Raw genomic sequence first — 13,887 nt, 5'->3', positions numbered from 1 at the left:
TGGTCTGAATGAGTGGCTGTATTCTTCCATAGAGCTGGAGTTTCCAACCCTGGGTGGAGCTACCTCATTTCAATCACGATTTGCAATTTGGGCTCCCTGCATTTAAGACTAGTGCTCTCAATAATGCTTTGCCAGATCTTCTGCTAACCTGCATTAGTGTGAGTCCGCCAAGTTGCTCCATCATAAAGTTCAACGTATGCTTACCTGGTGTTTTCTTGCTGTGGTTTTCAGGAATCCTCTGGTCCAATATTTTAGTCTTTGTGATACCACTACCAGGCGCTGGTCTGTTTGGTAATTCCCCTGCGTGCCTCCATGCCACTGCTCAAAGGATTCACAGAAAACACTCCCTCTGGACCTTGGCTTCTGGACACTTACCCGGACCACTTTGACTGTCTTCCCTTCAGCCTCCACCTGAAAAACCTGTAAGACACTTGCTGTTATTTAGTCTTCTTATCTGTCAGGGCTAATGAGCGGTATGGATTCAGGTGCGGAGCTCTGGGTTGAAGCCGACAGTGCATTTAATTACAGTGCTTGAAATACAGTCTTCAAACAGTGAGATATCCAACAATGTCCTTTCTCTAAATCCCAAGAAGCTTCTTGTTTCAATTAAACAAGAAGCTGGCTAGCAGAGAACGGGGGTGTGTGAAGACCCCATACCTCCCTCCTCCCGCTCATGTGTAGTGTTGCTGCGTGTTGTTCTAAAGTGCATTTAAAACAAGGGAGAGCATGGTGCTGCTGCCAGAGAGCAGCAGGTGTTAGCATGGCCCCTCCCGAGAACCCTCAATGTCTACATGGATTTAAAATTGAGAGGTGGGCACCAGCGCCAGAGGTAGGTTTGAGTACACAGACCGTCCACTGGACGCCATTAACGTGCCCACCCTCAAGGCCCTATATATATGTGTGTGTCTTATGAGAGTGTAAGTAATGTGGATGTCTAAGTTGTGAGATAAAATTGAGGCACAGGTGGCCAGAAGGGGACAGAGGGGGGGGATGTCTCCCCTGCACCCTTGTGACACACCCGCACCCCAAGGCCCTACCTGTGTGGGTGAGTGTGGTGGAGCGGGAAGAGGGAGGTAGCCGGGTATGGGGAGGAAAAGGAGGGAGGGGAGGATGCCCCTCCCTAGGGCCAGCTCCCCCGCTGACCCCAGTAGGCACCCCCGTCATCTGGTACCCACCAAGGCAAGGGAGCCCAGGTCCATCCAGAAATGCAGTTTATTAAAGTGCAATTCAAAAATGAATTTACAAATGCAGAATTTATTCTACAATTCATTATTTAAGCACAGAAATCTTTATTTCAATGCGTGTGGCTCTTGTGGTCCTCCATATGACTGAGCAGGTGGAGGTAAACGCAGTTTCTGAGTTTGACTTCGCCTAAGGAATGCAGAAATGGCTCCGCTATGCTCCGGATGGGGGGTGCAGGATGCCCGATATCCAGCCCGATCCTGGAGTAAACTAAAAACAATGAGTTGTAAATAAGTCATTTAACAAAAAACGTCTTCATAGGATAATATTTTTTTCTTGATGCAAAAATGTGTATTGTTATTTTGTTAATTACATAATGCCCGATGCTTAATGTTGTAGGGATATTATAATGAACATGGTAAGCTGAAAGAAAATGTCTAACATATACGGTAATCCTGTTTTTAGATAATACACAATTGTCTTTTTCGCAGGTTTAAGTATTGATTGATTAATTTGCAGTGGTTTAGTATTGAATGAAATACCTATTAAGTCCTCTTTATTTTTAATCATGATGTAATTATTATTTTAATATTAACCATGGGTGCAAATGTTGTGGAAAATAAACACTAGAATTCAGGATTTTTTTCATTATTAAGTGAGGATGCAAAAGTGGTGTAAAATCAATGTCAAATTTGAAGATTATTCCGATATCCAACTCTAACATTGTTTCAATATTAATTGAGGATGCAGAAGTGATGTAAAATCAATGTCAGATTTCAATGTTAATTGAACGGAATTGCCTGATATTGATTTAACATCATGTCAATGTCTTTTTGTTATCTGCGCTCTGCTTTCACACTCACATTTTTGGAGATAAAATATCTTTTAGGAGCAGGCCTACGCCTCCAAACACTATCTACACGAACATATCTATATATGATTCCCCCAGTTATACAAGCTGTTTGTTCTTGTTTTCCTGCCCCACCCTTCTTCCCCTTTTGAATCCTTTCACTTATTCACTTCTTATTAGTACATCGAGATCTACCAGGCCCCCCGCCAATCCCCTCCAAGGTTTTTCCCAAATCGTAGCTCAGTTCATGTCTAAGAGATTCACCTTTGTCTGCTAAATATGCTGTTAAACCTAAAATGAGGATGTGGGCCCAGCTAAGTGAAATAAGTGGAAGTTTAATGAAGCTCCGCCTTCTCACGTCACTCACCTGAGAGAAATGAGGAAACAGGCTGTTCCTCTTTCTCAGTAAAGAGAGACGCACAGACGATCAGACTGAGCTCAGACCAAACTAGCAGCTTCCTCTGAGTGAGTCCAGCTACAGGAGAGAAAAGTGTAAAACTCCAACACTGCTGCTTCAAGCTGCTGACGCTCCACACACTGAATGTGAGTTTGAGCAAAAACACGACTCAAAGGAAGTTTCAGTGAAGGTGGTAGAGGAGGGAGGGGAGCCAGGACTGACTGTACTTCCTGTCTGCTGTTTTCAGCTTCACTCACAGACTCAATGGCTTCCAGATCAGAGGAGGATCTCTGCTGTCCGGTCTGTCACGAGGTCTTCAGAGATCCTGTTCTTCTGTCATGTAGCCACAGCTTCTGTAAAGACTGTCTGAAGAGATGGTGGAGAAAAAAACGGATATGTGAGTGTCCAGTTTGTAAGAAATTATCAGTTTATGATCCACCTTTAAACCGAGCTTTAAAGAACCTGTGTGAGTCGTTCTTACAGGAGAGAGATCAGAGAGCTTCAGAGGCTCTCTGCAGTCTGCACTCTGAGAAACTCAAACTCTTCTGTCTGGACCATCAGCAGCCAGTGTGTGTCGTCTGCAGAGACTCAGAAAAACACACCAATCACAGATTCAGACCCATCGATGAAGCTGCACAACAACACAAGAAGGAACTTCAGGAAACTCTGGAGCCCTTAAAGAAGAAGTTAAAGGTTTGTGAAGAAGTTCAAGTGAAGTTTGATCAAACAGCAGAACACATTAAGGTCCAGGCCCGACACACAGAGAGGCAGATTAAGGAGCAGTTTAAGAAGCTTCAGCAGTTTCTAGCAGAGGAAGAGGAGGCCAGGCTGGCTGCACTGAGGGAGGAAGAGGAACAGAAGAGTGGGATGATGAAGGAGAAGATGGAGGCTCTGAGCAGAGAGATAGCAGCTCTTTCAGACACAGTCAGAGCCACAGAGGAGGAGCTGAGAGCTGAAGACGTCTCATTCCTGCACAACTACAAGGCTGCAGTGGAAAGAGTCCAGCGCTGCCCCCTGCTGGATGATCCACAGCTGCCCTCAGGAGCTCTGATAGACCAGGCCAAACACCTGGGCAACCTGACCTTCAACATCTGGAACAACATGAACAACATGGTCTCCTACACTCCTCTCATTCTGGACCCAAACACTGCTCATCCACAACTCATCCTGTCTGAAGATCTGACCAGTGTGAGACGAGGAGGAGAGAGGCAGCAGCTTCCTGATAATCCAGAGAGGTTTGATGATTACGGCTCTGTCCTGAGCTCTGAGGGCTTTAACTCAGGGACTCACAGCTGGGATGTTGAAGTTGGAGACAGTACATGGTGGAGACTGGGTGTGTTAGAAGAGTCTGTGAGGAAGGGAGACATAGAGGCTGGATTATGGAGAACAGGGTTTTACAAAGGTAACTACTCAGCATGTTCACCATTAACTGGATCCACTGCTCTCTCAGTCCAGAAGAAGCTCCAGAGGATCAGAGTGAATCTGGACTGGAACAGAGGAAAGCTGTCGTTCTCTGATCCTGATACTAACACACACATACACACCTTCACACACACTTTCACTCACAGGATGTTTCCATACATATGGACTGGTGGTAAAGTGAAGGTGTGTCCGTTGAAGGTGTCAGTGTCAGTGCAGCAGATGAGTTGAGGATGATGATGTTTCTAATGTTGTTTCCTGTCAGTGAGTTGAAGCTGTTAAACTGCAGCTGTCCTCCTGCTGCCTCGTTGTTCCAAAGCTCTTTGTTTCTCTTTTAGTTTCACTGTTTCTTTCTGTTTCTGCTGTCCACCTTTTCACATGGAAAATCATTTCACTGTTTCTCACTGAATGACTCCCCAAACTAGATTTGAAATTCTATCAAGTTTCTAATCATTACAAGTGATTCATGTTTCTATTTGATGTGTAAATGGAGATGATTTAGTTTGCTGGGATATGGACTGACATGTGTTGAATGGGAGGAGCAGTTTGTTGTTGTCTTCTTGTCTGTTTATGACAACAATAAATATGTTGTTGAAACAATGATTCATGTTTAACTCCATATATGAAATGTTTCTGATCTTTGAATTCTGTTTGATTAAAGACTTTCTTCATGACACAAATGAGATTTCAGTGTATTAATAGAACTAAATAAGCTCAGAGTTGAAAGGCTGGAGTATTATGTACGTGCTTCACTGTCAGGGTCTTCAGGGGGATTCAAAGTCATGAGATAAATTAGTCTTGACAGGGGTAAGGAAAAATTTCTGAGCTTTATTTACTATCAAAGCAGAGCGTGTTGTCCACCAGAGGAATATCTCCGACTGCTTCACATGGAAACATCAGCAGAAGTTTGTAATGACGGAGCTTGTTTAATCAGCTCGTTTCTCCTTCATTTACAGCAGAAGAAGAACTGAAAGTGTGTGTGTGGATTCAGAGCGCTCACTGTCAGGACAAACAAAGGAGGGAAAGGGATTAAAAGGAGCAAAGCGCTGTTTTAGAGCCTTAAAGAGACTTTACATTTCCAGTCTGAATCCTGTAAACTTCACATAATGATCCAACATGAACCTGCATTCACAATCACTTCCTGTGTGCTTTAATTCAATGTCTGAGGAGAAAATCAATCTCATTTTCATTTCTATTCACCCTGCTGAGACTGTCAGCAGGGTGCTATTAATATAAAAGTGATATTAAATAAATTCTAACAACAACTGATCAAGTTTAAACCTGCTGCTGTTGTTTAGCATGACATCCACTGGTTTCTTCTTTCTGGTGCAAAGTGGGCGATAAACAAACAAGAGAGACAGGACTTGCGACAGAAAAGCTGATCAGCTGATCATTGATCAGTTTCATGATTGAAGTAGAAACAGGAGAGGGAGAGAATGAGATAAGAAGAAACAGCTGTGCAGCAAACACACAGAATAACTCCAGCTTTGTTTCTTTTTCATTGTAGCTGAAGTACGGGACATCCCGGTTTCCTTTTCACCTCAATACGAAACGCGTAATATTTTTTCTGAATATGAGACAATTCCGTTTTTTAGGGGACGGTTGACAACTCTACTAATTAACCTTATGAACAAAATAAAGTTTAACATCAGTAACATCATAGCACCCACCCAGCTGTATAGAAACTCCTTCATGCTAGCTAGTTCCCAGTACAAAAAGGTCAGCATACCAAAAATAAACTACACCTAAACTTGGTTTATATCCAGTAGCGGTTTTTGATACGGGCGACACGAGCGGTTGCCTGTGGCGCATCGTGGTCGGGGGCGGCAGCAAAAAGAAAAATGTTGCTCGTACTCATGCTGCCCCGACAGCCAGCGCATTTTGGGGATGGCATAGGCACCGATCGGTGTTCTTACAGCCATTTGCTGGGAGTAAGGGCGCCCTTTATTTGCAAGGTTCGCCTGCTGCTTGCGGCACAGGGAAGAGATGGCGGGGCGGCGGGGGATTCTACCGCGGTAAAGTGAGCCGTCATTTGTGAGCCGCGGTCAAGCCAGCCGCCTCCTATCCGCCGCATAAATTTCCGTGCGCTTTTACACCAGTCTTTACGGTAGCGCCTTTTCGCTTTATATCCTGATTGAATCAAATCAAATCAAATCAAATCACTTTTATTGTCACATCACATGTGCAGGCACACTGGCACAGCACATGCGAGTGAAATTCTTGTGTGCGAGCCCCACAAGCAACAGAGATGTGCAAACACAACAACACAAACGAGCAAAATACAAGAATGGCCGACCTGAAACTAATAAATATATGTACAATATATAATAGTGTATGCATTTCTGGATGTGTATACTAAATATTTTCCTACGTGTGTGTGTGTGTGTGTGTGTGTGTATACACATTTTTACAAATTAAATAGTAAAAAAATAATAATAATAAAATAATAATAATAATAATAATAATAAAATATACAGAGTTGAATATGTGCAAAACAGTGGCATTACTGTACAGTATGGAGTGCATAATGTTGAAGTTCCAGTAGTGAAGGTGAGGTGTCTATGACGTGTTCAGCAGTCTGATGGCCTGGTGGAAGAAGCTGTCTCTCAGTCTGCTGGTTCTGGACCGGATGCTGCAGAACCTCCTTCCTGATGGAAGCAGTCTGAACAGTTTATGGCTGGGGTGACTGGAGTCCTTGATGATCCTCCCCGCTTTCCTCAGGCAGCGCTTCCTGTAGATGTCTTGGAGGGAGGGAAGCTCACCTCCAATTATCCGTTCAGAGCACCGCACTACTCGCTGGAGAGCTTTGCAGTTGTAGGCGGTGCTGTTGCCATACCAGGTGGTGATGCATCCAGTGAGGATGCTCTCAATGGCACAGTGATAGAAGGTCCCGAGGATGCGGGGGCTCATGCCGAATCTTTTCAGTCTCCTGAGAAAGAAGAGGCGCTGCTGCGCCTTCTTCACTGTTTTGTTTGTGTGTACTGACCACGTAAGATCCTCAGCCAGATGTACTCCAAGGAACCGGAAGCTGCTCACTCTCTCCACAGCAGCGCCGTTGATGGTGATGGGGGTGTGTACTTCTCTGCACCTATCAGAGAAGTACACACCACTATCAACTCCTTTGTCTTTGCGACGTTGAGGGTGAGATGGTTGTCTTGACACCAGTGGGTCAGGGCGCTGACCTCCTCCCTGTAAGCCGTCTCATCACCGTTGGTGATAAGACCCACCACTGTAGTGTCGTCCGCAAACTTCACAATGATGTTGGAGTTGTTAGTGGCTGTGCAGTCGTAGGTGTAGAGTGAGTATAGGAGAGGGCTCAGTACACACCCCTGTGGAGCACCAGTGTTCAGTGTGATGGGGGATGAGGTGATGCTGCCCAGTCTGACCACCTGGCGTCTGTCAGACAGGAAGCTAAGGATCCAGCTGCAGAGGGAGCTGCTCAGTCCTAGATCCTGCAGTTTCCTGTCCAGCTTCGAGGGAACGATGGTATTGAATGCTGAGCTGTAATCTACAAACAGCATTCTCACATACGTGTCTCTCTTCTCCAGGTGTGACAGGGCAGTATGTAGTGTCAGGGCTATGGCATCATCAGTGGACCTGTTGTGGCGGTATGCAAACTGTAGAGGGTCCAGTGAGTCGGGTAGTGCAGAGCAGATGAAGTCCCTGACCAGCTTCTCGAAGCATTTGCTCACGATGGGGGTCAGGGCTACAGGTCGCCAGTCGTTCAATGAGGAGATGGTGGAGGATTTGGGTACAGGGACGATGGTGGCCATTTTGAAGCAGGCTGGGACTACAGACAGAGAGAGGGAAAGGTTGAAGATGTGCGTGAACACTCCAGCCAGCTGAGCCGCGCATGACTTGAGGACGCGGCCGGGAATCCCGTCCGGACCAGTAGCTTTGCGTGCGTTCACCTTCCTGAAGCACTTCCGCACATCCTCCTCAGACACCAGTTTCACCCATATCTTTTACCAAAGAGGTACTAAGGTCTTTTATACTTCAGACAAAGATGTGGTTTAGAGTGTAAAATAGTTTATTAATTCACATATACATCTCATCTTTACACACACTACGGTGCAGTCAAACCAGCCGTACATAGAAAACCAAGGCACACAAGATCCCCAACAAGGTTCTGCCCAGTCACACCCACTTTGGGCTTTCAGCTTTGAATAAGGAAACAAAAGTTTTGAATAAATCCAAAACATAAAAACAGCCATCCTCTGTAGTTACTGCAGAAACACACTGGTGATATGCAGCTTCGAAATTACCTCCTTTCAGTGCTGTGACACAAAAATAAGAATTTACAAATCATTTGGAAACAAAATGTCAAAAACACAAAATAAACTGAATCTCCAATTTAAAGCAAATGAGCACATTATATTCGGTCTATCAGTATTGTGGAATAAAACACATAAACTGATATAAAAGGAAAATCTAAATGCATTCAAAATGCATTACCAAATTAACATCAACAATATTACTTTTCAAGGGAACCTAAAACCCGAGCAATAAACAAAACTGAAACATTCTGGGCCACCACAGAGATCTAAATCAGCTGTGCCTGAGACAGTGACCTCATGTGGCCTTTCCCCTCAGTGAAAGTAGAAAATTATATTTAAAAGTCTCTGTGCATTGCTGCACAATTTAGATAGAACTGTTCCCCCTTTGGAAGGCCATGACAGAAACTGTATCCCATGTACTAAACCCATAAATACTCATCAACCTGTTTTCTCTCAGACCAGGGCCAACAGTTTGTATTCTCTGTGTTTGAAGAAGCCTGCAGATGATGAAATTTCTGGCAGAAATTCCAAAACCAGCGCAACCTGACAGAAAGGATAAACCATCAAGGTTATGATTGCTTCATGTGTTGTTCGGCTCAGAGATTATTAAGCCTTCAGCCCCATCCTTGAAACCTTCCTTTCAAAGAGAAAGTTATGACTTTATTTTTCACTTAGCTATCATCTGAAAAATTTACATCCCGAATCCTCCCACCTCCCCCAGATGAGGACAAGGAGTCTCACATTCCCATGAACTTAGAATGCCCCACTGTGCGTATGTATTCGTGATGCTATCCTATATTTATATAAGTGACAAAAAAGTGATATTATTAAAACATGCGATCAATACATAAAATGAAGAAATTTCAATCACAATCCCCAACAGTGTCACCAGCAACACCCCCCCACTTCATCACACCTCTTCCCCCATGCTTCACAGTGGGAATCCTGCATGTAGAGACCATTCTTGCACCTTTACTGCCCAAACAAATCTCTTATGCTTGTTGCTTTTCCTTAGTAGAGGTTTCTTAGCAGTGATTTGACCATAAAGCCCCAAATCATGCAGTCTCTTCTGAGCAGTTGATGTAGAGCTGTGTCTGCTACTGGAACTCTGTGTGGCATTTATCTGAGCTCTAATCTGAGGTACTGTTAACATGTGATTTCTGAGGCTGGTGACTTAGATAAATTTATCCTCAGCAGCAGAGGTGACTCTTGGTCTTCCTTTCCTGGAGTGGTCCTCATGTGAGCCAGTTTCGTCATAGATTAACTGACCTTCAGTTCTTAAAGTGATGATGGACTGTAATTTCTCTTTACTTAGCTTATTGGTTCTTACCATATTATGAATTCTAGCAGTTGTCAAACAGGGCTTTCAGTGTGTACCAACCTGACTTCTGCACAAGACAACTGATGGTTTGAACACCATTAAGAAGTAAAGAAATTCCATTAATGAACCCTGACAAGGCACACCTGTGAAGTGAAAACCATTTCAGCTGACTACATCATGAAGGTCATTAAAAGAAGGCCAAGGGTTTGCAGGGTTTGCTTTGTTTGTCAACAAATCATTCATGCCTAAGGCTCTGCAAGAAAATGAGCCAATGAGAAACCCGGGGCACAAAATATTAAACCACAAAACACACAATCTTGACTTTTTTCACAGATCATAACTGTGTTTATATTCATCGTAGAAATGGTGCTGTATGCGATGTAAGACAGTTAAAGGCTGTTGTAACACAGCAAATTTTGTTAAAAAAAAAGGTTTGTCACTCGACGGGAGTCGACTCTTCTGATTCATTACCTTTGAGACAAATCAGTAATAGGGAAGTTGTCGTTTGTATTTTTATAATCAATTCAAAGTCATCATTGGGCTGTTGAGCAATGAGTGACATCTGTCGACAAGTCTGATGAGAAGAATGAGAGCACTTCCTGTCAGGAGAATAATGGTAGCCCAAGCCAGACTGATACACAGGATAAAGCTCAGACATTTGTTAACCATGTAGATTAACTTTTGGTTGGAGATGAAGACAACCCTCAGCAGCAGCTAGCTCTCCTTTAAGCAGGTAAACGTCTCCCGAGCTGCCCTATTCCACTGAATACACACTTTGGGAGAGATATATGAGCGGTAATACAATCGGGCTGAAATCTTTAATGAACCATCTGTAAAAATTGGCAAAGCCCAGGAAACGCTGGCGTTGTCAACGGTTGGGAGGCTGGGGCCAGTCCAGAACTGCTTAGACCGCTGGGTCAGTTTTTAAGTTATCTTGTGTGATGAGGAATCCCAGGAACGCCACAGTGTCCACCTGAAACTCGCACTTCTCCGCCTTCACAAACAAGTCAAACAAGCTGCAGTAATCCTTCCAAAGTGACAGCAGCTAGCGCGGGGGAAGCAGAGTCTGCAGAGTCCATAGTTGTGGACTATTCTGTCACAAGGCAGGAAGGACTCAAGCGCAGACCGAAAAGCACAATACAGTTCCTTTTATTTACACACAACACCGGGTTCTTGTATACAGAGGTGAGAGAGGGGAATCCAGAGGGGGGCACAGGGGAGGTCAAGGAATAGGGGCTCTTCACACACGGGTGATTCTTTGCACAGCTCCAAATGCTACACACAAGCGACTTAGCTCGCACAGGGCTCCAAGGAACGGGGAAACCTGCACACAGGAACAAGAGGTCACACCAGTGAAACATGAAGAAGAAACTTAGAACCAAGTGAACGAAGGCTTACTAACGAGATTATTCAATAGTCCAGCGTGGAGAGGTTCCCAGCCACAGCCTTATGTAGTGGATGCTGATAAGGTAATGCACCCCAGGTGCATGATGACTTAACGTAATGACTTAAAGGTTTGAGGGCCAGGGGCAGGAGCCCGCAATGAGATCCACCCAGGCAACGCATGGTGAGCCTGAGAGAGAAAGGAAAACAAGAAAACACATATAGACAACCTGGGCCAGCTGGGCAGACACGGGGACCATGACAGACCCCAAAAGATGAATCCTATTTACCCTGACAGGTTTCCTCAGTTCTTAATCTTTTAGTAAATTAAACTGAAGTCTGAATGTCTTGAAAACATTTTCTTAATATGAAAAAGTTTTGGATTTTTAACAACTGTTCAGTAAATGTTTATTGTTCTAATGTTCTGTAAGAATATAATTTTTAAAAAGGATTCCTTGAGAAACAAGTTCATGGGATTTATAATTAATGAGCTGATTACTTGTATTCTTGTCACTAAACACATGAAATCAAATGTTTCTATTCCTGCGTTACTCTCTAATGTAATGCAGTCAAATAAACAGAAAGACATACTTGAAGATCAAGTAACAGTTTTAAAAAAAACTCACAAACAGCTGCACCAGTGAAAGACACTTTATTTTCTAAAATTCAAAAATGTTTTTATGTCGTGGCCTGTGCAAGTGAAATCAAGCAAAACCTTTTTCTCAGCTACAACCAGGTAAAATGTCTAAGTAGAGGTATGAAAAACTCGTTTAGGAGTGAAGAAACAGCCTACATAAAAGGAAGGCGAATGAAGCTCCACCCCTGACATGATTTATCTGCAACAAACCAGGAAATCTGCTGTTCCTCTTCCTAATTAAAGAGAGATGCACAGACTTTGTAAAAGGAAGGTGTATGAAGCTCTGCCCCTCACATGACTCAATTGAGAAAAACGAGGAAACAGGCTGTTTCTCTTCCTCAGTAAAGAGAGACGCACAGACGATCAGACTGAGCTCAGACCAAACTAGCAGCTTCCACTGAGTGAGTCCAGCTACAGGAGAGAAAAGTGGAAAACTCCAACACTGCTGCTTCAAGCTGCTGATGCTCCACACACTGAATGTGAGTTTGAGCAAAAACACGACTCAAAGGAAGTTTCAGTGAAGGTGGTAGAGGAGGGAGGGGAGCCAGGACTGACTGTACTTCCTGTCTGCTGTTTTCAGCTTCACTCACAGACTCAATGGCTTCCAGATCAGAGGAGGATCTCTGCTGTCCGGTCTGTCGGGAGGTCTTCAGAGATCCTGTTCTTCTGTCATGTAGCCACAGCTTCTGTAAAGACTGTCTGAAGAGACGGTGGAGAGAGAGACCAACACACGAGTGTCCAGTTTGTAAGAGAAGATCTTCAAGGGAAGAACCACCTTTAAATCTGGCTTTAAAGAACCTGTGTGAGTCGTTCTTACAGGAGAGAGATCAGAGAGCTTCAGAGGCTCTCTGCAGTCTGCACTCTGAGAAACTCAAACTCTTCTGTCTGGACCATCAGCAGCCAGTGTGTGTCGTCTGCAGAGACTCAGAAAAACACACCAATCACAGATTCAGACCCATCGATGAAGCTGCACAACAACACAAGAAGGAACTTCAGGAAACTCTGGAGCCCTTAAAGAAGAAGTTAAAGGTTTGTGAAGAAGTTCAAGTGGAGTTTGATCAAACAGCAGAACACATTAAGGTCCAGGCCCGATACACAGAGAGGCAGATTAAGGAGCAGTTTAAGAAGCTTCAGCAGTTTCTAGCAGAGGAAGAGGAGGCCAGGCTGGCTGCACTGAGGGAGGAAGAGGAGCAGAAGAGTGGGATGATGAAGGAGAAGATGGAGGCTCTGAGCAGAGAGATAGCAGCTCTTTCAGACACAGTCAGAGCCACAGAGGAGGAGCTGAGAGCTGAAGACGTCTCATTCCTGCACAACTACAAGGCTGCAGTGGAAAGAGTCCAGCGCTGCCCCCTGCTGGATGATCCACAGCTGCCCTCAGGAGCTCTGATAGACCAGGCCAAACACCTGGGCAACCTGACCTTCAACATCTGGAACAACATGAAGGACATGGTCTCCTACACTCCTCTCATTCTGGACCCAAACACTGCTCATCCAAACCTCATCTTGTCTGAAGATCTGACCAGTGTGAGACGAGGAGGAGAGAGGCAGCAGCTTCCTGATAATCCAGAGTGGTTTGATTTTTTCCTCCCTGTTCTTGCCTCTGAGGGCTTTAACTCAGGGACTCACAGCTGGGATGTTGATGTTGGAGACAGTACATGGTGGAGACTGGGTGTGTTAACAGATTCTGTGCAGAGGAAGGGAATCATAACATTTGGATTATGGGCAATATTGTTTAGCCTAAGTAAATACTACACACTCTCACAATCAGCTCTATACACTGCTCTCCCAATTGCGAAGAAGTTCCAGAGGATCAGAGTGAATCTGGACTGGAACAGAGGAAAGCTGTCGTTCTCTGATCCTGATACTAACACACACATACACACCTTCACACACACTTTCACTCACAGGATGTTTCCATTTATTGAAACTGATAGTAAAATGAAGGTGTTGCCAATGAAGGTGTAAATGGAGATGATTTAGTTTGCTGGGATATGGACTGACATGTGTTGAATGGGAGGAGCAGTTTGTTGTTGTCTTCTTGTCTGTTTATGACAACAATAAATATGTTGTTGAAACAATGATTCATGTTTAACTCCATATATGAAATGTTTCTGATCTTTGAATTCTGTTTGATTAAAGACTTTCTTCATGACACAAATGAGATTTCAGTGTATTAATAGAACTAAATAAGCTCAGAGTTGAAAGGCTGGAGTATTATGTACGTGCTTCACTGTCAGGATCTTCAGGGGGATTCAAAGTCATGAGATAAATTAGTGTAGAGAAAGTCATCTGAGCTTTATTTTGTATCAAAGCAGTGTGTGTCGTCCAGCCAGAGGAATATCTCCGACTGCTTCTCATGGAAACATCAGCAGAAGTTTGTAATGACTGAGCTTGTTTAATCAGCTCGTTTTTCCTTCGTTT

General features: G+C 44.1%; 2 protein-coding genes across 2 annotated transcripts; both read left to right on the top strand.

Annotated features, from left to right (window-relative positions):
- The first annotated feature begins 2,418 nt into the window (after positions 1 to 2,418).
- On the top strand, positions 2,419 to 4,154 carry LOC120741596 (E3 ubiquitin-protein ligase TRIM35-like). Its single transcript, XM_040044567.1, has 2 exons — positions 2,419 to 2,575; positions 2,677 to 4,154. Exon 2 carries the CDS (start codon positions 2,694 to 2,696, stop codon positions 4,077 to 4,079), a length of 1,386 nt encoding a protein of 461 aa, XP_039900501.1. The 5' UTR covers positions 2,419 to 2,575; positions 2,677 to 2,693; the 3' UTR covers positions 4,080 to 4,154.
- Positions 4,155 to 11,785: 7,631 nt separating this feature from the next.
- Positions 11,786 to 13,431, top strand: LOC120741597 (nuclear factor 7, brain-like). Its single transcript, XM_040044568.1, has 2 exons — positions 11,786 to 11,945; positions 12,047 to 13,431. Exon 2 carries the CDS (start codon positions 12,064 to 12,066, stop codon positions 13,429 to 13,431), a length of 1,368 nt encoding a protein of 455 aa, XP_039900502.1. The 5' UTR covers positions 11,786 to 11,945; positions 12,047 to 12,063.
- The last annotated feature ends 456 nt before the right edge of the window (positions 13,432 to 13,887 follow it).

The sequence above is a fragment of the Simochromis diagramma genome, unplaced genomic scaffold (assembly GCF_900408965.1).
Source record: "Simochromis diagramma unplaced genomic scaffold, fSimDia1.1 OVJJ01000326.1, whole genome shotgun sequence".
Lineage (NCBI taxonomy): Eukaryota > Metazoa > Chordata > Actinopteri > Cichliformes > Cichlidae > Simochromis > Simochromis diagramma.
This window is presented reverse-complemented; position numbering and strand designations above follow the sequence as displayed.